The sequence below is a fragment of the Sceloporus occidentalis genome, unplaced genomic scaffold, assembly GCF_023333645.1.
Source record: "Sceloporus occidentalis isolate IW3139 unplaced genomic scaffold, rSceOcc1.0.p SCAF_2, whole genome shotgun sequence".
Lineage (NCBI taxonomy): Eukaryota > Metazoa > Chordata > Lepidosauria > Squamata > Phrynosomatidae > Sceloporus > Sceloporus occidentalis.
The window spans coordinates 30,113,741-30,139,367 of NW_028316982.1; the positions used below are offsets into that span (position 1 = coordinate 30,113,741).

A 25,627-nucleotide genomic window follows, 5' to 3' on the forward strand; every position below is an offset into this window, starting at 1 on the left:
GCAAGCAGAAGCTGAAAGTTTCCAAATCAAAAATACAAAGATTTATGATAGCAGGCCGAATTTCAGTTTTAGAAACACATAGCAACAAATCAGGTGATTCTTTCAGCACATGAATCTGAACAATCTCATGCAGGGGCAATGCCCAAGAGTCATCAGTATCCAACTTAAACATGCAGATTGTGCAAGCTAATGAATATATGTTGTAATGTCTTTCCAAGGAAACACACACTGCAACAGCCATAGACAATAAGAAATGTGGATTTCATTTAATTATAAAATGTTCCATCCAATGACAAATTTGAAAAGTATAATGCACACAGATTCTTTAAATGCACAGAAATAGACCCATCCAAGTCATCCGAGGTATCTGGTATTTATTTATTTGGAAATTTCTCTGTGCTTCAATACCAGAAGCAATACGTTCCTAGGCCACCTGTGGGAGGGCACTTCAAAATTATTATAGCACAGTTCAAAAGACTTTGTACTACTAAGAGTCCAGATATGCAAATGCCTACATGTTTAACATTATTACTGAAGCAAATGTCTTGCTGATTCAGAGGAATTATAAACATCACTTGCATTAGGTGTGCAGGTCCCAGTAGTTGTAGAACTGGCCTTCTCAGAATTTATTTCAAAATCATACCATCAGTCTGTAGACCCTATTGTTAGAGACCTTTGTGTTTAGAATGATCCTGACACACCAATAGTATATGCCCATATAGTATATATAACTATTCATGTCTGGTATAGTTTAGCATTAAATATAAAAAAGTATGATCTTATGATCTTATATATTATTACAAATTTTCCTTAAAAAAAGAAAGAACAAGATTTGAGATAAAGCAGGAAAATCTTAGAAAAAAACATGGAGGAATTTTTGATTACATCTGGACAGATTACAATATATACTAAAAACAGTAATAAATTATCTACAGTATTATTTCGACCAGAAAGCAGCACATAATAAATTTGGTCAATCATTAATCTCTGAAGTAGGTTACAATTTGTCTTTGGATTGTTCTTGAGAAAAAATGGCTTCAAATAAAAATGAAATAGGGAAAAATCTTAAGATGGAGTCCAGAGGACATGTGCCTTGCACACATCAGAGTCCTATAGGCAATATAATATGAAGGCAGAAAGGAGAAACAGCTTGCTTAGCTATTTCCCATTAAGATAAAAAGCAGCAGAAGTGAGAAGAAATAAATGCCTGATGGGTGGCTATTACTTCAGCCAGACCTGGGGCAGTGCTGGCCATACATATCCAATTCTGTAAGAAACTGAATTGCATCTGGTTGCACACCTTTATCTGTATTGCATACTGATTTTGAACATCTTCTGTTGCAAACAGAAATATTTATGGCATGCAGAACCACCAGTTCATACACAGGGCTAGCTGCTTCTAACTGAGGCTAGGACCATAGTTGTTACCCTGTATGAAAATGTCTGAATGAAAATGGGTTTCTATTTTTTTTTTTAAAAAAAACTTAAGCAGTCTGATTTTAAGGGCCCTTATAGATTTCTCTTTCCTAAGCCCACCTCTGAAAAACAAGGATTTGGCAAAGCACTTGAGCTATAACAGGAGATAATAAAGAATCCCATCCCTTCAATGACACCCCCTTAACTCATCATAATGCTTCACATCCAAGCTATGGTGTTATTTGATACTCTCTTCTACCATCTGATTATAAATAACAGAATACATTTTTAGGACAACAGATTGTTAAGTCTAAGCACACTTCCATTGGTTCAGCATGTTTTCAAGACAATATCTGGATGAAATGAGTCAAATGTTAAAGAAAATCTGCAAACTGAGTGGAAATCAGAAATAAATTGTTTCATAGTTTAAAAAATGAAGAAACTTTAGGTACGCAGCCATTTAGCATTTCCCGAGGTGAGTCCAGTTAACGGTTGGCAGTGGCTGCCTTAGCAAGGTATTTAGTTCTTTTCTTTTTCTGGAGACTTCATTGCTTTAGTGCACTTGATCAGTTTCTGTTATTGTTCCTTTTGCAGCAAATCCCCTCCCAGCACCTTTCAAACTGTTCCAGATTTCTGGAAACCTCTTCTTCCTTGGTAGCCCTGTCACCACACTCGGCACTTTTTCACAGGATCCATGTATTGCGTATTGGTACATTTAAAGGCCTCAGAAAACTCTTCAGTGTTCTGTAGTGTTCCCAGAACCCTTTAAAACAAAAGAAGACAACAATTTGGCACCATTGGGTCTCTGTCACAAATAAGATTGAACAAAGCACAAGGTCATTCTTTCCTTTCCCCCAATTCTAAAAGGCTAAGGCTTCCCACACAGACGTGACTTCTGCTATCAGCTGGTATTCAACTGGGCAGTTATCAATGTGCAACCAAGATTCACACATTCATAACTGTCTGGCATTCATGATCCCTATGTATTTCTTAATTTTGGGACATATAGCGACTGTGAAAATGCCACAATCCCAACTTAACTGTGATGGAAAGATGTGTGTGGGGAGTCTGTTTCCCTGTCAAGGCAGACTGACATTCCTAACCATTTTATGTGAGCAATTCCAGAGGAATTGTGACAGGGACCCTGCTTCTGCCTGTCATAACTCAGATTGCTCATGGGAGTGGGTGGTAATATCAGCTGCTTCCAGAGTGACTGAGGAATGGACCCCCTGTCAACTGCAGAAGCTCCTACTCAGTAAGTGGGGATGAAGGGGAGGGAATGGGATGGACGTCACTACATAGTTGCATAACTTCAGTGCCCAAAATGATTCTGGCTCTCATGTTTAGTATGACAGCATTCTAAGGATGGTATGCTCTTGACAACTTACAATGGTGTAATTGGAAATTATACCATTGTAAATACTTTTCGGGGGACATTGCACAAAACAATATCCAGTTCCTTCACATGTAGAAATGGGAAGGCTTGAGAGAAAACACTCAGAAAAATTGCAGAGATTTCTTTTCTCTGTTCAAAACCTTGGAAAACTGGAAAACAAAGCAAAACAAAACATTTTTAGAATGATGAATAAAATGTTTAAGACACTGGGTTACAGCCTATGTTATATTCATGCAGTACATATATATATCTGCCAATGGAATTATCCTTTGCTAGCACTTTGCAAACTCTGTACTAAATACCACTAAATAGTGCAACGTATGAGAATGTGCATAACTGTCACTTCATTGCACCATGAGAAATGAACAGAGGTGGTGTACAAAATGACACGTTACTTTAGCTGCATTATTGCACATTTGCAATAGTTCTGCATGTGGAATTCCTTCTCTGCCATCATTAGCTGAATACATGAGTTCTGCATTGCCCAAAAAAGTAATTCTGCATGTGCAGCACAACTTTTATTGCATTGTATTTTATTTGCCAGTCCCTCACAAGCTGGTATAACCAATGAGGCTCCTTACAGTTAATGCCTTGTAGCTCTATTTGTAAATGTCTTTGAAAATAAATACATTTAATTTGGCTTTTGGAGGGCTCTCATTTGTAGGATCACCATAAATCAAAAGCCAAATAGCAATAACAACAAATCTTGTTCAATAGTTACTAGATTGTAAACTGAATTTACAATCTTGTAACTGTTGAGGATTCGTGTCTATAGTCCACCTTTCCAGCATGGCAGCATCCCAATCAAAGGGCTTCTGAAGTACTGAAAACTGGGAATGATATATGCAGTGTTTTCTCAGTTGTGGGGTGCATTGACCCAAATAGTTGCAGGTGTACTTCAGGGTTTTCTTCAGCTGCATGTTCTCAATATGCCTTGGGACCAGGTTAGCACTCCAGATGTTAGTTCCCAGAACCTTGATCTGCAAAACCTCAGGGAACATTTGTTTGAGGCATAATCAGGCTGAAAAGGTAGGTTTTGAGAGATTGCATCATGAGATGCAATGTCTGACAATGCAGGATCTTGGCCACAGTCTCAATAAATCACATTATTAATACAGTGGCCCTTTGGTATGTGCTAGAGATTGGTTCCAGTCCCTCCTGTGGATACCAAAATTCAAGGTAGTCTCATTATATACAATGTCATAGTAAAAATGGTGTTTCTTATTTTAAAAATGGCAAAATCAAGACTTTTTTTTTGGGGGGGGGCGTATTTTCAAGCTGTGGATGATGGTATCTGTGGATACAGTATTTGTGGATATAGAAGGTGGACTCTATACCAAAGATGATGATTTTATGCCAAACCAAGGTATGTCAATACATTTTCTGTTCCTAATGTAAAAAAGTAAGAAGTTATTATTGTGTGCTTTCAAGTTGTTTCTGACTTATGGCAATCCTAAGGTGAATCTATAATGGGGTTTTCTTGGCAAGATTTCTGCAGAGGGGTTTTCTGTGGGGTTTCTGGGCTATGTGGCTGCGTTCTGGAAGAATTTATTCCTGATGTTTCACCTGCATCAGGGTGCAGGCTGAAGATACAGGCAAAATGTCAGGAATAAATTCTTCCAGAATGTGGTCACATAGCCTGAAAACCCACAGAAAGCTATGGATGCCAACAGTGAAAGCCTTCATTTCTAGAGGGGGCTTGCCACTGCCATCCTCTGAGGCTGAGGAAATGTGACTTGCCCATGGTCATCCAGTGGGTACTTCTGCCAGAGCTGGGATTCTAATCCTGGTTTCTAAAGTCCTAGCCCAATGCTTAAACCACTACACCATGCTGGCTCTAAAAAATGGAGTGTCAATCTGTATAGAGTACTAATATTGCTTTTGTGTCAATGCTGTAATTCATCATCATCATCATCATCATCTGCTTTTGGCAAAAAAATAAACATTGACCTACCTTTGTGACATGTTGTTTTCAGCGATGGAGACGGAGACATCCTTAATGCTGGGTTTGATTCCCAGGATTCACTCCGAGGCAGGAAACAGAAACTCTTTTGTCGAGCTGCTACCAGGGGGAGCAAACCCCATAGCAACTCCTCTCTAGTTCCTGCCTTGCTCCAACTAGGGTCTCTTTTTTCCTCGCTCTCTTGAGCCTCTCGCTTCTATTTTTCTTGCCTTCTCTCTCATTTTTTCCTATTTCTATGTTCTTCCAATCTCCTGGATCCTCCCCATCCCCCCCCCAAATTCTTTCCTTCCACTCTTCCTCAGTTGTGGGCGAGTCAAGGCTTGTCTCCAAATGTCCTCCAGGACTTTGACAGCCCAAGGATGTTGGGCGAGTCCCACAAGACGGCCCCTGAGCCGTCCCATGCTCCCGCTTTGCGGGGCCTGGATAAGCCGCACTTACCTTCAGATGCCGCGCATTTGGAGGAGGGAGATCCCTCATCTCCAAACTTAAGGCCGCGCTGCCGCACCCAACGCTCCACAATCCTCCGAGAGTTTCTGTTTCTTGCCTTGGAGCGAATCATGGGAATCAAACCCAGCATTAATGATGTCTCCACTCCATCGCTGGAAAAATCTCATGTAAAAAAATCGCCTCACTTCAAAATTTTCAGATATTTTGCATTCCTATCTCCTTGCACAATGTTTTTTCCTAGGCTCTGCAACAGCAGCTGGGCAGGGCCAGGTGCAGCTTTGTCTCCCCCCCATCCCAGCAGCCAATGATTGTTCAGGGAAATTTCCCTGTACAAGATCCCCATTATGTCATTGCCATCCCTCCCAGACCTTCTGCATCAATACATTGATGGAGCTGTCTGCCAGTGCTAAAGAGATTTTCAGTCCTTGTATTATTAATGGAGCAGTTAACTGGTAGTTGAAGAACAAAGGAAAATAACCAAGAAGATCTATAGCCCATTCATAACAATGTCATCATGAAATACTGCTGTTGGGATTACAGACAAAGTCACAAGGAATAGGAAAGCTTTGAGTTGAGGTGGGGAGAGATGAGACAGGTCTCATCCAGACTGGGCACAGATTTTTACTAATGTAATTACCACTTCTGTTTTCGAGATCCAGATGGTACATTAATAATTCCAGGAAGTCTGGGGCAATGAAGTCCTTTAAGTTTTAGAAATGTCCTGCTTCTGGAGAAGATGAACACTCCTAGAATTAGCATGCAAAGGCATCTTGCAACACCTATGACACTAATGGAAAGATAGAAGTTGGTAGCATGAACTTTCATAGACTTGAGCCTATTTCTCAGATGCATCTGAGGAAATAGGCTCAAGTCTACAAAAGCTTGTGCTACCAATTCCTATCTTTTAGTTAGTCTCCAAGGTTCTCTGCAAGATCCCCTTGCATAATGATTTACTGTTTTTGACTCCCAGAATTGTTAGCTGATATGGTTCTCTACAGCTGCCTGCCTTTTTGGATAGCCCTTGAGGTATGGCTATGGGAACCACTGAGCAATATTACTTCACAAAGTTAAGTCCAAGTCCATTAGCTTCCTCCTGTTAAAGTTTCCCGTTACTTCAGAAGTTACCACTATACGCAGTACAACTACGTATATTTCCTTCCTTTCCCTTTAAAGTGATGATGGGAAAAGGAGGATTGAAGGTTGCTTCCTTTACATAAAATAGATGATGCCATCCTTCTTTCCTTATGGCTATCATTCCTCATTAGATATAGCATAATCCTACCATCCACATGAGTTGCCTCGAGTGGGCAGATAACCTGTTCATAGATATCTACTCAGGAATGAAATATAGTTCCTGTTATGGAACACTAAATTATGTTGAATGCAAGTAATGAATGTGAAGAATGAGCAAACAATGCAAATAAGGAAAACACCCACCAGGCAAAGGTCCTGGGAATTGCAACTGATCAAAGCAAACACTGTAGCAGAAATTAGGCTATGCGCAGGAGTTTGAATATAATTGCCTTGGGGAGAAAGTTACAGACTTCCTGGAAAACTTAAAAATTCAAGAAAACACCCCCATGAACATACCATTGTGATGCCAGAGTCAGGGACAATGGCTGCATTGAGTACAAATGCAATTATGTATTATATGACAAATGGTTATCTAACAAACAGATAATTTGACTAAAGAAGGATCCACTTTCAAAACTGAAGCAAAATTTGGCCAAGCAGGTGTAGAATACAGGCTGACAATTTCATGAGAACTGATACTTAGAAACATATCACAGTGTTTTAATGTTTCCATTCTTATCCTGTTTTGACTGAATTAAAAGAGAAACACTGTATTTCAGGAAATTTCTCTATGTGGACCATCCTAGAAGCTTAGAACTGATAGCAGACACCTATGCATACTCTTCTGAATGCATCCAATGTGTGCACTGCAAACACTGTACACACGAAGGGATATTGTAGCACATTTGGGACTAACTGTGAGAAAGAAGTTGTAGCATAATCTTTCATAGACTCTACTTCCTTAGATGCAAACATTAAAAAATCGGAGTATGTTACTTCTAAACACACTGAACATATTGATTAGGTTAGATTTGTGCATGGATCTCAGTGATCAACACTACTGTAAAAAAAAGATTCCCATTAGAATTTTACCACCTGTGTTCAGAGGGCCATTTTAATGAGGCCACAAAAGCCCTGTGCAATGGTATAATTACATCAGGGCCTTTATAATTTTATAATTACACCAGGGCATGTAAAAATATCAGGGCTTGAAAAAGTTACTTTTTAAGGCTACAACTCCCAGGACTTCCTAGTCAGCTTGAGCAGCAATAGACCGAAAAAAGTAATATTTCCTAGCTCTGACCACTTCCCCCATAGCTCATTTAATGGTACCAATAAAATATTAATGGTGGGTATAGAACATGGGCATTACTGATCTTTGCAAACGATAAATTTTCATATGCAAACTTTCATTATTGTAACTCTCATAACTGAATATCCAGGGAGGTTTCCCAAAATATAGGTCTTGACTCATACCATAATAATAATAATAAATAATAATAAAACTTTTATTTGTACACCGCCTTTCCTCCAGATCAAAGTGGTTCACATATTATAGCTATAACATATTACAATACAATGGAGTACAATACATCAAACCATTAAACTGGTTCTAGCAGTTTTCAACTCCACCAGAACTTCTCACATGTCCTAGTCCAAGCCTGCCTATGTCCCCACTCTCATCATCAACAGCCAAAATACTGGGAATGTCATGGATGCTCAGGAGTTCCAGGGCCAGCTAGGGAGCTACTGAGATTTGTAATGCTCCCCCCTCTCCCAAGTACCATTTCCAATTTATCATCTAGATCTTCTGATATCACCAAAATGATGAAGTGATAACTTTGATTATTTCAGACAACAACAACATTGACAGACACAAAAATGGCAAAAGGGCTTTGTGGCAACAAATTTATTATGGGATGAGCATTTGCAGGCCCAGCAGCGACTTTTGTGTGTAAATAAACAAGCCCAATTAAGCAATGGAACATTAAAATACTGACCTGAACTTGCCCGGACTGTGGGAATCTGTTTTAATAGAATTGACAGCATATTCTGGCCTGTAGGTTCCACACCAAATCTTTAAAAACAACAACAAAAGATTGAGAGGGAAAGGTTGTTATCACAGTAATGATTACTTTAGTTTTGCTGAAACCTATTTGAGGCTATGAATGAAGATTTAAAACTGAGACAGTGAAAGAACATGTCTATACGCCTGCATATTACAAAGCACCTATAAATGGGTCTGTGACCACACGCAATGGGCCTCTCCAGACTCACCTCCTGAATGCATTTATGCACTTAGCTGTGATTAACTTAATCTGACAGGCCACTCTCCTCTTGGCCCTACTGCCACAAAAGCTGTTCGACTTGGCAATTCTGCCAGTTCACATTAAAAGGAGAAAAGCCAGCCTGCTGTTTCTAACTTAGCTGTGAAATTGCAACTCAAAATAATTTTCAAAGCTTTCAATCAAAGTAAGCATAATACCTGTGCAAAGTTCAGGAAGAACAACTGCTTATGGTTGAAGTCAAGCCCAGGAAGGAGTTTCTCTCGTCCATTCTTTTTGACAAAGTTTTCATAGGCCTACAAAGGGTGAAAGCAAAAAGAGAAAGAGTGAACAGAAAGAGATACACCATGTTTTCCAAATGGTGCAGTGCTACATAAATGGTTATTCAGCAGGAAATCCTATTGAGTTTAACAGGGCTTACTCTGATTCACATCCTAAAGGTCACATCAGTGAGAGTCAATGTCGTTAACTGACCTACTATTAGGCTGGCAAATAACTATGTGAAAAATAAAGTACAGTAGTAATCTTTGCCCTCACTAAACCAATATAGAATTAAGTATTAATGTTTTCTTTCTGTTTTTGTAAAAAATCTGAACAAATCCTGATCTTTTGGTAATCACATAAGGAGGAGGAAATGCACTCACATTCTAATCTGGAGCATCTTTTGCTTTGTCTTATTGGCATGCTAAAACACTAATCATTTAATTTTAAAGAAATAAGGAACTCAAATATCTCAAACAATGATCAGACTTATTCACTGTTTTTTGTAATGCATGAATTTAGGCTTGTAAAAAATTCACAGAGGGATGTGGTGACCAACAACTTCTCACCAGGAGATAATGCTATATAAACTACCTACTAACTAAGGGAATTGTTGGCAACTTTTTTTTGCCAACAGTTTATAAGCATGTCAAGTAAAAGCTGTCCTCTCCAAGCCCCTTTGTTAACCACTGCATTTCCATTTTATTTACAGGTTTTCCTTCTGCCCTCCTTAAAAAAAGAAAATTACCTCGGGGCAAGCCATTCTGTTGAAACATATCTACATGCAGTGGATTCAAAATAATCAATAAAACAGGCAGCAAATGTTAAAACAGTTTTTCCTTTACTTTACCAACTTGACTTCCACCAGCAAATGTAATCTCAGCTCTATGAAAAGCCACTCAGTACATTATGCAGCATTGTTAGTGGACCTGGCTGTTTGACTGTTATTTGTTAAATCACATTGCAATAATGGAAGCACAAAAGAAATAAAACCCCAAACTTGCAATTGACACAGACAAAGGAGACACAGGCCAAGATCATATTTGATACTGATGGTCAGTAGTGGTGAGGGCTGCTCCTTTTCCCCGCCTCAGTATGGCAGCTGGATAGGCCCTGGGTGAATTCTGCAGTCTACCAGTGACCATTAGCTCAGGAGAGCAGAGCTGCAACTGACACCATCTGGCTTCTGTTGCACTGCCAGGAGGAAGGCACTAAAATACCCCAAATGTGCTTATGCTGGTGCAACACCAGTTAAGCCACCGTAAGTGACCAAGAAGATTCTGGCTGATATCAACTATATCATCCATTATAGGTGTAGGGTAGAATATGCCTTTCCATTTCACATTTCAAAATGAAATGCTGCCATACTATTTGATGCAAACATGAATCAAATATTGTCTTACCCGGCTGCCAGATAACATATGAGCTGTCTTCTAGTATGCCATGGTTTCTCATGTACTTGGTTTCTGAATTGCACTATGTTAGGATGAAAATTGAGGCTTTCAGGGGGTGTGAGCCCCTGCAGAAACAACAGCCACACCCCTGCAACTTTGTGCTTTTCAGATTTTCCCCTATATCTCCACAGCTCTTTAATATTGACACTTTGAGGTTATTTTTTAAATGCTTCCTTCAGTATCCATTACATTTGATCCTAGCCAATCAGGCATCACAAAATAAGTATGGAAAAATAATAGTGCTACACAGCATTGTAGGTTATGAATGGAATATAATGGCTGGAATCTTGTTAGTGACACATGTGGGCATAATCTGGGTTTATCCCCAAATGCGAACATTTTAGACCACATAACCAATAATGCCCCTAACATAGCATTCAGTAACAAATGGAGCTGACTAATACATTGATTGGCTATGTGGTTGTACCTTGGCACACTGTGGCTACAATTCATCACCAAAGGAGGAAAGGGCTGCATTATGCTGGAGGCAGAAGCTCCTTCTTGTTCTGTAAGTGCTCAAGAGCAGCCAGAATGAGCCTGGGCTCATCCCACAGTCAGTCAGGGATGAGGAAGATAGAACTGTGCCCAGCAGTTGTGGCCTGGGCTGAAAGAGCAGCTTCTGTCCCCTCCCATATGTATACTGGTGGAGACTTATATTTGGCAGCATGACACAGAATCTCAAGATAATTTGTCCAGGACATAACAATGTTAAATGTAAAAAGAAGTCTGTGTTCCCATTTGAAAGAGCTCCTACAGCTCAGAATGCACTGGGGCCCTTTAGCAAGTGTCTCATGTCCACTGGAATCACTTCAGGCTAGTATAAAAAACACATTCAGATACAAGGAAAAACAATGTTTTCTATGTATCTTTTGCAGCTACAGTTCATCTTGGTTTATTCTGGTTACACTTGTGGGAATATCCTGATCAATGTAAGTGAAAGATAAGAGTTGTAATGTCTGCATAGACAAGCAAAAATAGGGTGATCTTTATTGGAATGTACTTTGTCCTGGACATTTAGCTAATTTGACTGTGTGTTCCGTACTTTAAAAAATTAAGATAAAAGACAATATAAGGAAGGGACTATTTCCCTCCACAACCACATGTGAGCAAGCATCCCATCAGTTAATAGTTCATCAAAATTATATTTAAACTTATTTGTTCCATTTTTCCATGCTGTTTATTTCCCCATATGTTGTTGTTATTGTTAACTGCTATCAAGTCAACTTCAACTTATGGCAGCCCTAAAAATGAGAGGCCTCCAAATCACCCTATCATCAACAGCACTGCTCAGGTCTTGCAGATCCAGGGCTGTGGCTTTCTTGAGTCTGTACTGTCGTCTTCTCTTTTTGTACTGCCTATTATCTTCCCAAACATTATTGTTTTTTCTAGTGAATCATGCTTTCTCATGATATGTCCAAACTATAACAGTCTCAGTTTAGTCATCATAGCTTCAGGGAGAGTTCAGGCTTGATATGCCACAGGACCCACTTATTTGTCTTTTTTAATCAGTCCACAGTATCAGTAGAATACTTTTCCAGGGCCACATTTCAAATGAGTTGATTATCTTCTCATCAGCTTTCTTCACTGTCCCGTTTTCACAACCATACATAGAAACTGGAAGTACAAAATCATGGGCAATCCTAACTTTGGTATTCAGCAAGTGTATTTTTACACTTCAGGATCTTGTCTAGTTCCCTCATAACTGCCCTTCCAAGTCCTAACCTTCTGATTACTTGACTGAAATCCCAATTTTGATTAATGACCAAGGTAAACTATAGGAAATATTTTACCATCTCAGTGTCTTCCTTGTTCACTTTAAAGTTATGCAAATAATATGTGGTCATAATTTATGTTTTCTTAAATATTCAACTGTAAAACTGCCTTTGCACTTTCTTCCTTGACCTTATTCAGTAGTTGTTCCAAGTCTTTGCTATTTTCTGCTAGTAATATGGTGTCATCTGCATATCTTAAATTGCTGATCTTTCTTCCTCCAGTTTTCACACCTCCTTCCTCAGAGTCCAATCCATCTTTGTGCATGTTATGTTCAGCATACAAGTTAAACAGATTGGGTGATAGTATGCAGCCACACTTGACCCTCTTGCCAATTGGAAACCACTCTAATTCTCCATATTCTGTCCCAACAGTGGCATCTTGTTCTGAGTACAAGTAATGCATCCAGATAATCAAATGTTCTGGTATATCGATTTTTTAAAAAGCGATACATAGTTTTTCATGATGTATACAATCAAAAGCTTTGCTATAATTTAAAAAGCACAGCCTGATTTTCCTCTGGAACTTTTTGCTGTGCTCCATTATCCAATGTATGTTTGCAATATGATCCCTCATGCCTCTTCCTCTTCTGAACCCAGCATGCACATCTGGCATTTCTTATTCCATATATAGTAAAAGTCTTTGTTGTAGAATTGTGCACCTCATTTTTACTGCATAGATTAATACAATGGCCAGGTGGTTACTGAGATCCCTGGTGTACTCTTTTCTTGGGGACTGGAATGTATATTGAGCATTTCCAGTCTGTTGTCCATTATTTTGTTTTCCATGTCTGTTGACAGCTTTTAGTTAGAATTTGCATGGATTCTGTCTTTGTTGCTTCAAACATTTCTATTGCTATGCCATCTGGTCTTGGTGATTTCCCCCCCCCCCCCTCCCAAGTGCTACTTCACTTTTTTCAAACTACAGTGCGCCTGTGTTTTATGCGGGTGCGCTATAGGTCGCTTTCAGCATATGCTGAAAGCCATGCTGGAAGAGCCCCTCATGTGCCCTGGAAGAATAGGGTGTGCACTCATGTTGTGGGTGCACTGCCATTCGCTGTGGGTGCGAGCCCCATTAGTTCCAATGGGGCTCCAGCATATGCTGATTTCCTCTTATGTGGAGGGATCCAGAATGGATCCCAATGTAAGGGGAGGGCCGCTGTATAGGTTTTTCTTTGAATGAATTTGTCATACTTTCATCTCTATTATATACTGTAATTCTTCAGTGTATTGTTTCCACCATCTTTTTATTTCTTCTTGATCATTCATTGTGTTACCCTGCTGGTTGTACAGCATCCCCACTCTCTTGGTTTAAATTTCCCTTTGAATTCTTGGATCTTGTGGAAGAGGTCACTTATCCTACCTTTTTTGTTGTCATTGCATATTTCTCTACATTGATTGTAGCAGTTCGTAGTTTGTCCAAATACACAACTTGTTGAACAGTTGTGGTCAGGGCCTTATTTCTGTCTCCTTTTACTTTACTTTTACTTCATTTCTGTCCTTAACTTCTTGAATCTTGCAATCTGCTTGCAATCCAGTGGTGCTCTTCTTTCTTTTTTGGCTAGAGATATTCTGTTTTTACATCAATCAATCAAAGCCTTTATTACAGTCAACAGACCTCCAGGCAATAAAAAAATTAAAAACAAAACAAAACAACCACAACCAGTTTAAACACAGCAATGACATATTAAGCATAAATATGCAGTATCTGTACAATTAAATATAACAGCATTCAGTTAAGAGCATAAACGAACCTTGTTATGTGAAGTACACTATAAAAATAAGTTGGGTCAAAAGGGGGTATTTACTGTTAGTTACTAACACCAGTTATTGATTCTTGCTGTGGTAAGTAACAGTTGTGGTCAGGGTCCTATTTCTGCCTCCCTTTACTTACTTTTACTTTGTTTCTGTCCTTAACTTCTTGAATCTTGCAATGCAACTTCTTGCTTGCAATCCAGTGGTGCTCTTCTTTCTTTTTTGGCTAGAGATATTCTGTTTTTACATTATTCCCACATAACGCCTCTGGTTTCAGTGCAGATGATTTTGGGCTCTCAATCAGTTAGGCCTAAAAGTGTAAATCTTCTTTTTTTACATTATCTGTAAATGCTAAAGGCATGCTCTTCAGATTGTATTTTGGCACAATGATTTAGTTTCCCTCTTATTTTTGATATTAGCAGTTAGTTAGTTAGTTAGTTAGTCTGTGCCACAATCAACTTCTGGTCTTGTTTCTGGAGAGATAGTGCAACTTCTTCATCTTATATTCCAATTATGCAGTCTATCTGATTTCTATATTGGCCATCAAGTGATGCTCATGTATATAATCACATCTTTGGTTGCCTGAGGAATGTGTTTGTGATGAATAAACTGTTGGCTTCATAAAGTTCAGTCAGTGGCTCTGATGCTTCTTTTCTTGATCCTAGACAAAATTCTCCTACAAGCTTTGGTTCTGCTCTGTTTCCTACTCTTGTTCCAATTGCCTGTTTCTACCAAAATGTCCTGTTTTGGTGTGTAATCAATTTCTTCCTGGACTCCAGTGTGAAATCTTTCAATTTATTATTCTGCCTCTGTAGTAGGAGCATAAACCTGAATTATGATTATATTGATGGGTTGTCCCTGAAGCTTTCTTGACAAGGTTCAGACAGACTTTGAATTATATCCTTTGCCTGATTTTACTACACCTCTCTTGACTATTAATGCCATTCCACTTCTTAGATTTTTATTTCCTGAAATGCTGTGTAAATATCTGACTCAAAATGTTCAGTCCTGTTCACTTTAGTCATTTAGCCCAAATACTGCAATGTTTACATATTCTGTACCTTGTTTTACAATGTCTAGCTTCCCCTGATTCATGCTTCTCACATTCCACGTTTCTATAATATGTATTGTACAGATCTCAACTTTCCTTTCACCTCTGAGGACATCAACAGCTGAATGTCCTGTCAGCTTGAGTCGAGCTGCATCATTAACCATAGCACTACCTGTACTTATCCTCTGCTCTTCCTCAGGAGCTTGTTCCAGTGCCAGCTGACCTGGCACTATCTCTTGTTTTATTTTAGATTGTCTCAACATATGGTTTTCAAGGTGTAGGGCTTCAGGAATGGTTTACCATTACCTTCTACACAGCACTAAAAGGTATTAGCTGTAGTGCCACTGCTGTTCTCTTTGAGAGATCCTCCACCAATATCATGGGAGATCCTACCAGCAGCACTGCTATCATCAGCATAGCTTCTTGCCTTACAGGAGGAGGTTATTTCACCACTATGGAAAGGTAGTGCGATGGTGGTAGTGCCCATAAGCATGCTCGTCCAGTCTTTGTGTAGGGGAGTCAAGAGCAAATGTGCTGAGAAATTTCCCTGAAACTTTCCAACCTCATTGGAAAATATTTGTCAAGATACATAGTATCAGTGGTGAATTTTATGTGTGTGTGTTCATATAAAGATCACAGATGCTTTCTTCATTGTGCATGCACACACTGTAATTCTGGGTGAACTATTCCTGGCTAAGTGGGGGGCAGTACATTTTGGGGTCTCTGAGGGTATATGTAGAATGGAATCCCATTCAGTATTTATGATGTCATAAGTTGGACTTAGAAGATTGCAAATTTTGGAAGTCACATTTATATTTATTGTACTGCTGCAAAACACCAAACATTTTTTTCCAAAACTTTTCATCAGCAAAGCTTCCCTCCATAAGAAGGCTGTCTGAGGCACTGGAGAGTAGGGCAATGTGTAATGATGCCTCCAGCTGTCTCCTGGAGCAGAGCACTTTGTGACAGGCAAAGTGCCTTGATGCTGGGTGAGGGCTGAAGGCATCATCACATACTGCTCTCTCTCTAATTCCTCAGAAATCCTTTTGCTGGGGAGTGGAGTTTCTAACTGCATAAATGTATGTACAGAGATCTTGCAGCACTTTTGGGACTAGGGCCTGTTACAGATTGCCAAAATAAAGCTGCTTGGGGTCTCTTTGGAGGCATGCTGTTTCAATGATGCATGCATCCTAAGAATCCGGAAGCTGCACCAAAGCTGCCCTCCAGTGCTTAGGAATGGAGTCTGGCTTTGGCACGACCTCCGGACTCTTAGGACCCATGCGTCATTTAAACAGCATACCTCCAAAGAGACCCGAAGCAGCTTTATTTTGGCAGTCTGTAACAGGCCTAACTGAAAGAAAGAAGTTGGCAGCATGAGCTTTCATAGACTGGAAAGTTAGTTTTGTGGGGCAGCACCAGTTGACATAGCTACAAAATCCCCTGAAATAGAATCTCAGCCTAAATGTAGAATACATTCCACGAATAAGGAAGAAATGAGGTTCTATGTGCTTACTAATGTACAAATATATGTGTACAAGCCTCTCACCTAGAGCAGCTTAAAATGTGTTTGATTAAACAAATGCACCAATATTCTTTAGAAAATGAGGAAATGTATACATTAAGTTAAATACACACATCAGGGAAAATGAAGGTTTCAGTGCAGGAAGAAAAAAAAAAGAAGCATCATAACCTGGTAGGAAAAGTACGAGGGAAATAGAGATGAGGTTGGAAGAAAAACAACAAAGTTAAGGCAGAGATTTTCACATCCCTACCTGTCTCCCCCTTTATGTATTCTTTTAATACAATGTGGGGAGAGTTGAACTACCCAATTCGAAGAGACAATCCAGATTATACCCCAAATGATATATTAATAACTTTGTGGCTTTAGTAAGTCAGCTCTGTGAAAAATCACCACCAATTTGTGCTACATGTTATCTTTTTTTGTCTAAACTGCTTTTTATTGTAATCTTCCAAACTGTGAAGACAGAGAGACATTTCTCACCCTGTATGCTTGTCTAATGCCACCATTGTCAGCAATGTTTTCGCCAAGGGTATTGATTCCACTGAGCTGCAAAAAAGACAAGAAAAGAAATCTAAACATTGTTGACTTTTCTGCAGATTGAAATGATGGGTTGCAGGAAGCAGAAAGAGGCATGGTTTGAAGGTTGAAATGGAGGACTGAGACAATCTAGATATGGAGAGGATGAACACCTTTCAGAGGGAAAGAACTTAATAATTGGACTTAACAAAGGGTTAGTTGCAAATAACTGGGTATGGAAAACTCAGAAGCCAGTGAGGATTACAGTGCTCCCTTCTTTTACGCAGCGATCCATTCTGGACACACACACATCCCGTGTAAAACAAATTGCACGTATGCTTGAGCCCCATTCCGGTGCGTGGTGCCACTTCTTCCAGGACCGCTTTCAGCATTATGAATGCACTGACAACATTAATTCCCAAAATTTTATAGGCTATCTATCTATCAATTTACTTAAATATCTACCTACCTACCTACCTACCTACCTACCTACCCATCCATCCTGCAATAATTGGCATTTTGCTGAAACAAAATCAGTAAGCAACATTACAATGACTTGGGCCCAAATCCCTGATACATAAATCAATTATATCATTGTTGAATGGTAAATCAACAGTTGTATACATTTATTTGATTCAATGTGGCTAGAAATTGGATTTAGACCCTGCTCTTTAACAATGGAAATGAACACTACTCCTGTTGAGTGTGTTCTGTCAACAGAAACATAAATAATGATATATTTTTGCTGTGCAACCACAATGAAGGAATTCAGAACTCAGTGGGAAAACCTTAATTAAGTACTAACATAGGCCATATGCAAACCATCTGTGTCCTAGTCATAGAGCTCGTTTGAGAACGTTGCCTTGCAGATATGCTAAGCGAATGCATCCAAAATCAAGTTTATCTTAAATTACATCCCTTGCTGATGAATTGCAGACCTTTTTGTTTCTTTCCATTTTAAGAATCATAGATATCAGCACAACCCTTGCTCCTATTTGGAAATAACAAAACATCATAGCTGCGTGAGCACTCTGTGCATGATTAGGAATGAGATTTGGATTGTTTCCATAGTCTTTTCCTTCTCTCACCATTGTAACCATGAAAATGAGATAAAATGGCATCACTTTCTGTTTTAAACTAAACACAGTTCTTTGTTATGCATTATTTTAGCCTGGTTTGTTAACAAATCATAGCCTAAACTGATAAGAATTGCTCCAATTTGAATGTACCAAAATGCTTCTGACTTCCTTCTTATAATAGGTGGATGTGTCTAACTTCCTTCTTACAGTAGTATAAGAGAGGAGGAGGGAATGGCTGAGCTCAAGACTAACTATTGTTCTTCTTTAATGTAATTTCCAAACCAGGCCATTATTTCTTCTGAATGCTAGCACAGGTACCTATAGAAATGGCAATCACCTAAATGAGATGAATAAGAAGAAGCAAAAGACATACATGCTGTCCGCCAGCCAGATCCCATGTGAAATTTCCATACTGGTATACCATGCACTCGGACTGTTTCTTAAAATTTTTTGCAGATTCTTGACTCCACCAGTCTACTAGGTCTCCGTTGGCATTAAAATTTCTACCTGAAATAAGGAATATGCATGAATGGTCAGAAAGACATTTGAAATAGATAACTGCCTTGCGCTGCAACAAACCATTGATCCACCTGGTCTAGGTGCATCCTATTAAGAGCAGCAGCACCTTTCCAAGGCAGTAGTCTCTGGGGCTGTTAACTGAAATTCTTTTCAGGTTTTTGAGATCTGAGAAATGCAAAGTATGGGTTCATGTCCTGAGCTCTGCCTTTCTTTAAATTAAAAAATCAAGTACTTTTGCACCCACTGTACATAGTTCCAAGCCAACCAACAATGTACCAATAAAGTAAATAGCAATAGAACAGATGCGTATTCTAAGCAACTTCATAACAAATCAACACTTTCCTATAACATTTTGTGAAAAATGCGCAATCTCAAGCTATTGATTCTTTTGAGCTGTTCTCATTTTTGTCTGCATTGCCATCAGGACTTGGCAGGCATAGTCTTTGAGTTAACAGCACCTCCTAGCAAGGAAAGAAGATTGCTGGGATACGTGTGTGGGGCCTTCGGTCTCCATCTCAACATCTAGTCTGAAAAGGTTGTGATTTGTTAAGTGCTCTTTGAAAATTCGGAAATGTTACGTTCCATTCATTTTTAGTTCATGGAGAGTTAATGTAATACAAAACCCCCAGAGTAGTGTACCATTTGGGCTACAACATCTAGCAGGGGTTCCTGGTTATGGACGTCCTTTCTGTCACAGATCCACTCATCACTCTTACTTGTCTTTTAGCCACAAATTTGAATCCCACTGGGTCATTGGGCAAGTCATACTCTCTCAGCTTCAGAAGAAGGCAACCCCCCCCCCCTCTTGTGAAGAAATCTCCTCCCCACATCCCCATGGTAGGTTTGGCACAAGTCAGAAATGGATTGTCCTAAGTCAGAAATGACTTGAAGGCATACAACAACAAAAAAATAGATTTGTGTTTTTAGGTATTTGTAATTTGTGAGTTTAACCATATGTTTTTCTATAACATTATTAACTTCTCTAAACTCTTATTATGATAGGTGGGACATAAATGAAATAAATAATTACTACTACTAATATTACTGAGAATCATATGGAGGTCTGTATCTTGTATATTTGCTCTTGCACTGCCAGATAATATGAAAAAGAGGAACACACATTTGGTGAAACTTTTCATCATAGATAATCCTTTTTTCAGCCTATGGGGAATTTATCCAATGCAAAGGACATAATTTCTACATGTAAAATAAAGTGTAACTGTAAATACCAAACACAAAATTGCTCCCCTTCATGCTTTATACAATATAATCATAAAAATTATAATGGTTACATTTCTTTTTCTTACCATTATCATCAAAGCCATGTGTGATTTCATGGCCGATGACCATACCGATGCCACCATAATTCAGGGATTTAGGTTGAGATGCACTAAAGAAAGGTGGTTGCAAAATTCCTGCAGGAAAGACTGTACACAGAGAGATGAAACCATAGATGACCTTTCCAGACTGTGTACATTTGCAAAATGAAAAAAACAAACCTAAAACAAAACCCAAAACAGCAATACTGTTGATCTTTAGTAAAAGAATGGATCAATCTGAAGTCGAAGGCTTTCATGGCCAACATCCATAGTTTTTTGTGGGTTTTTTGGGCTATGTGGCTGTGTTCTGGAAGAGTTTATTCCTGACATTTCACCAGCATCTGTGGCTGGCAACTTCAGAGAATGCTGGCATGGAAGTGAGCAGGGTATATATATACTGTGTGACCCTAGGTTGAGAGTAAGTGATTTACATGTTAATCTGTTTGTCGGTCTGTTGTTGAATGGTAAGGCCTTAATTAGTGACACCCTGACACTGACTACTCTTTTCTATTATCTCATACTGTCTGCTTTCTGGAATCTCTTCTCCCCTGTATCTCTCAAATGGCATTTCAGGCTCTGGTAAACTGAACATGTAATATATCCCCATAATTATGTAATACTGAGAGGAACTGATCCAGATGTTGCAATCAGCAATTTCTTTGTCTAGTATTTTATGAAGATCATGTTAACTGTGGTATTGCGGCCTCACAAAAATGAGAATGTTGTCCTAGTTGGCTGCTTTGATAAAGGCAGGACAATACAACCACATGGAGATATTTTCCCACTAAGGCCCTTGCAATGCCTCCATATTGTATTATCTCCTTTCTCATGGTTTTAACCAAAAATATGCAATAATTGGCAGACCCAGACCACACAGGGAAAAAATAACAGAAGACCATCACCTCAGGGAATAATCAAACTATAATGACTTGAGTTAAATCTCATTCTGTCTCCAGCACACATGGTGCTGGAGAATATCAGTACAAACAAAAATAAATACACTAATCCACACACATGTTGGCTGTGCCTGCTTTGCAATCTGATGAACTGTTTCACTTTGCATCACAGCAACTCAAAGCGCTGAAATGTTTTGATGCTTACTGTGTTAAAGAAGTACCATTTTAATGGATGAGATGTTTATACTAAGCTACTTCATAACAAACCAATCCTCACTTATAACTTTTGTGAAAATTGAGCAATCTTAAACTATGGAGGAGAAGAGAATTATTCTTTAGGGGCCTTTCTCAACTAGCAAAACATTTGCCCATATCAACACAGAAATAAATACAGTTGCGGCCAGGGAATCACGATTCTTTTCTTGGCTGCTTGTTCAAATACTGTTAGGAAAAGAATCCTAAATTCTTTATCCCTTGAGCCTAACCACAAAGCCTTTTTGCCATAATATGTTTATACACTGAATGCAAACCCTGTGGAATTAGCCTTTCTGCTTTGTAAATGAATAAACATTCCTGCTAAAGTGTTTCTTCATTTTGCCTTGCTTATGCATAGCACAAGATTTTGGATTTTTTTTTTTATCACCAAATATTTTAGTATTGTCTAAAGATTTGCATCCTCATTCTAAACTCAAAAATGTAATTAATGGCCTTTGTTGTATAATTAACTAGGGTCTCCCCTCAAATGTCATCTTCCTCCACAGGGACTATGGCTAGAATGAATTTGTTATGCAAATGCCACTGCAAGAAAGATATTCTGCTGGGCTTTCCTACATTCATATTTTGATGAATTTTCAGAGAAATATTTGTTTATATTCAGACAATCCTTTCTTCTACATTAGTTTGACCTCTTGGCTCTGTAAAACTGGAGCTTAGAAACATTATTTGTTTGGACTAAAACTCCTACAGTCCCGCAACCAGTGCTCTCGCATGTGAAATGTACACCATTAGTGAGCCAGTGTGGTCTAGTGGTTAGAGTGTTGGCTTGGGGCTATGTAGTCCGAGGTTTCACTTCCCATAAATGCATAACCTGAACTTGACCTTGGGCCAGTAATTCCTTCTCAGTCTATGCTACCCCACAGGGTTGTGGTTGTGAAAATAAAGGCAGGTAGACATGATTCACAAAAGCCTCAGTGTATGATTTTGAAAAAGACATCTAGGATCCTGGTTGAATCTGCTGGGAATGTGTCTTAAGGAAAACATAACTTACAGTACAAATTTATACTATTTTAATAGCAATGCCTCTCCATGTAGAAATAGAAATAGCTCTGAAACAGAGAGAAAAAGGGTGTGTGCACGCCACACAATTATAGTACTTTTGACGCCTCTTCATCATGTTTCTAGAGAATCCTGGGACTTGGTTTCATCCTCTGAAACTGAACATTTTAATGCTTCAGTTCAGGAATGTTCCATAGGGAATTCTATGTTCATCATCCAACCACACATCTCAGGATTCTTTAATTACAGCTGTTAAAATTGTATGAAACAGCCATAATTATGAATGTGGGTTCACCCAGAGAGGTATAGCGCTTCTAAATTTCACAGCACTACCCTGCTGCAGTTCTCGTGATTTTTTGGAGGAACATGATAGGTACACAAGTATAAAATTAAACATAGCTCCAATTTCCACTTTTCATTCTCAGATATTCCCTATTCTTTACATTGCTGTTCAGCAAGGAGACTCAGATTTAACAGATCATATTTTGTACGTTGTACCAAAGTACAAAAAACAACAAAACAAGCAGAGAGGTGGTTGATCAGGATGAACAGAATATTTTTGTTTTTGCTGTGTTAATGAAGTGTGAACATACTGTTTAGTCCCAAACTAGTTTCAGCTGCCACTTCCATTTCTGAATTTAATGCTGGAGGAGAGGTTTAGTCTGGTGGTGCAGTGGTTAAATGCCTATATTGCAGCCACTCACTCAAAACCATAAGGTTGTGAGTTTAATACCAGCAAAAAGGCTCAAGCTCGATTCAGGCTTGCATCCTTCTGAGGTTACTAAAATGGGTACCCAGATTGTTGGGAGCCATTAGCTTACAGTTGTAAACCGCTTAGACACTGCTAGTTCAGAATGAAGGGGTATATAAATGAAGCTGTTTTTGTTTGTTAGTCTTGCTCATAAACAGATATTTTTTTAAAAATTGTCTGTCAAGATGTATTGCCCTGACTTCATGGTTAGCTTAAAACTAAAAAGAGCACTGCAAGAAGAAATGAACTGAATATACAGAAATGATTTCCAACACCTGAACATTCTTAAAATCCCATTACCTGATTCAGTGTATTAGCCAGGGCTGCCCTCCCTCTCAATGTTTTTGATGAACAATTCCCATAATCCCTGCTCAGCATGGGCAATAACAGACTGTGGGAGTTGTAGTTCAAGGACCCAGAAGGCCAAAGGCTCACCATTTCTGGTTTAAGCATTGCATAATTCCTTCTTTACTGTTCTTTCCCAAAGGACAGTAAAGATAAAACATGGCGCATTACAGACCGCCCAGAAGGGGCGGTCTGCCACCACCTTCATTTGCAACGCGGAGGAGCCCTAGCGTTCAAACCGTGAGGCTCCTCTGTGTTGCAAATAAGAAGCGCCAAAATGGCGCTTCTCTTTGTGGCACGGATTTGATGCCACGAGACGCCAATGGCGCACTCGCAGTCATATGTGACACGCGACGTGCAGACGCAGCACTTCTGCTACGTAAACATGGCGGCCCCTGTGTTAGGGTTAGGGGCGTCCGGAAGGGACGCCCCTTTTCAATCCTAATACGGACCCAGTCCGTACTTTATGCCCGTTTGTAACGGGCCTAAGTTTCCTTTTAAAAAGAGATCATCTTTAAAGCCTCTAACCAAAGTCAATGGAAGAGAAACCATAAGAGGGAAAGATGTTTGAAATACCACACTAGGCCAGCACTCTGAGAAGCAAGACTTCACACTGCAAATCAAGGACATCAAACATCAAAAGGAGCAGATTTATTGTTAGTGTGGTGTAATATAGTGCACTAATAATATGCTGAGCAGATATAGAGAATTGAGCAAGAGGAGTTGAACACCTACTTCCTGGCCCAGTCAAGGTGTACACAAAGTTGTGTCAAGGGTGAGGAAATAACTTGTTCCTCCCCAAATGACTGGACAGTCCTTCTTAAGAGGCTTAGCTTACCGATCTGATTTCTGTTTGCTGAATAAAAGGCATTGACTACGGCTGCTCCACTTATCCACCTGTAGAAAATTTAAGAAACACATGAAAGCATTAATGATGCCATCAGTGGAAGAAGAAAAATTAATGGCTATGAATCCCTCTGAAATTGGATAGCTGAAGTAGTTTTAAAAACACATTTTACAATGGGTCCCATGTACCAGAGCATTCTTGTGCTAAAGTCACACTGAAATGAAAGAGTGAAGTGCAAAAGTACACACAAGACCACATAGGTGTATTGTACTTTGATTGCTTGATATGCTTCTTTGTCACCTCAGTTGAGAAAATGGCTTGGCAGTGTTGCCTTAAGTTAGAAGTGACTTGAAGACACACAATAACAACAAGTACTTTTCTTATGTTTATCTTTAAACTCCTGCCAATACATTTATTGCATGATCTTGACTTCCCCTTCCCCTTCTGCATCCTCTCCAGCTCTTTAATATACATTTGGAATGATCACAATTATACAAAGCATTCTAGATGTGGCTGTACCATAAATTTACATAATGGCATGATGGTAGGATAAAAGGAAAGATAATCTTTGACTTTTTAAAGATCTAAAAGAGCTAAAAATCTAGCAGTGTATGTTCTGAATAGCTATTTGTATTCAGAAAACATGCTTAATGAAAAGAAATATGGAATCTCTATTATAAACAACCTGACTACAGACATTTAGTTTACAGAGTTCTTTAAAAATAAAAGTACACACGCAGCATTTAAAAATAATCCACAAGATAATGCTTTCTGTTCTTTACATTTCTCAGACCTACAAACTGATTTATTATTATTAATATTATTTGTATTTTGCTCTTTCTCCAAAATTGGGTTTCAAAGCAGCCTACAGTCTAAAAGCACAGTACAATTAAAGATGAACAAAAATTAAAATGGAATTTAACTATTATAATATTAACACAATTTTTGTTTAAAAACCGAATACAGCCGCTTTAGGCATACGCTGAAAGCCACGTGTGGAGAAGGGGTGGTGCGTCCCATAGGGAACAATGGGGTGTGTGCCCATGGCGCATGTGCGCCGCCGCATACACGATCCCCATTTATTTAAATGGGGATCAATTATAGGTGGAATTCACTTTATGCAGGGGAATCTGGCATGGATCCCCTGTGTAAAGAAAGGGTGCAGCATACAATTTAAAAAGATAAAAGCATTTAAAACCATGCCTTTAGAGCAGTATAACACCGCCAGGATGTTCTTTAAAAACTTTCTGTTTTAAAAGCCTTTCGGTGCTGTAAATATACAGCACTGGATTTGTTTAGATTATCATGCTAACTCATGGTTTAGTGTTAGAAAACCAAACCAAACCTACCATATCTGATATGAGTCTTGGTTTCTTTATATATATTGGAAGAACACACAACTTCGTATCTTTCTAACTGTTTTGCTGAACTTCCACCCTAAATTATGGTACCAAGATGTATCAAAAGTTACCTATTGTGTCTGTCTGGCCAAACTCTTCCGTCTTTCCTATTTGTGGTGTACCTCCATTATTTGTTTGCCATCTCTAATTCAGTACATGAATTTCACTAATTAGGAACTAAACAAGTATTTTGTTTATTCAACGTTGGCCACATACACATCATAAAAAAAAGGAAAACGAAAAAAGGAGGAAAACAGTTACACACACCCCTCTTTAAAGTAGAGGGT

General features: G+C 39.0%; 1 protein-coding gene across 3 annotated transcripts in view; it reads right to left on the reverse strand.

Moving 5' to 3' along the window:
- Positions 1-242: 242 nt before the first annotated feature.
- The window catches only part of MME (membrane metalloendopeptidase), a 111,152-nt gene continuing 85,767 nt past the window's right edge, over positions 243-25,627 (reverse strand). For all 3 annotated transcript variants that reach the window (XM_089509009.1, XM_089509010.1, XM_089509011.1), the window contains 7 exons: positions 23,932-23,990; positions 19,815-19,934; positions 18,362-18,495; positions 16,874-16,939; positions 8,782-8,877; positions 8,297-8,373; positions 243-2,179 (listed from right to left, as the gene is read on the reverse strand). In XM_089509009.1, coding sequence (XP_089365135.1) covers positions 2,080-2,179; positions 8,297-8,373; positions 8,782-8,877; positions 16,874-16,939; positions 18,362-18,495; positions 19,815-19,934; positions 23,932-23,990 — 652 coding nt within the window. In that variant the 3' untranslated portion in view covers positions 243-2,079. The remainder of the gene's footprint in view (positions 2,180-8,296; positions 8,374-8,781; positions 8,878-16,873; positions 16,940-18,361; positions 18,496-19,814; positions 19,935-23,931; positions 23,991-25,627) is intronic.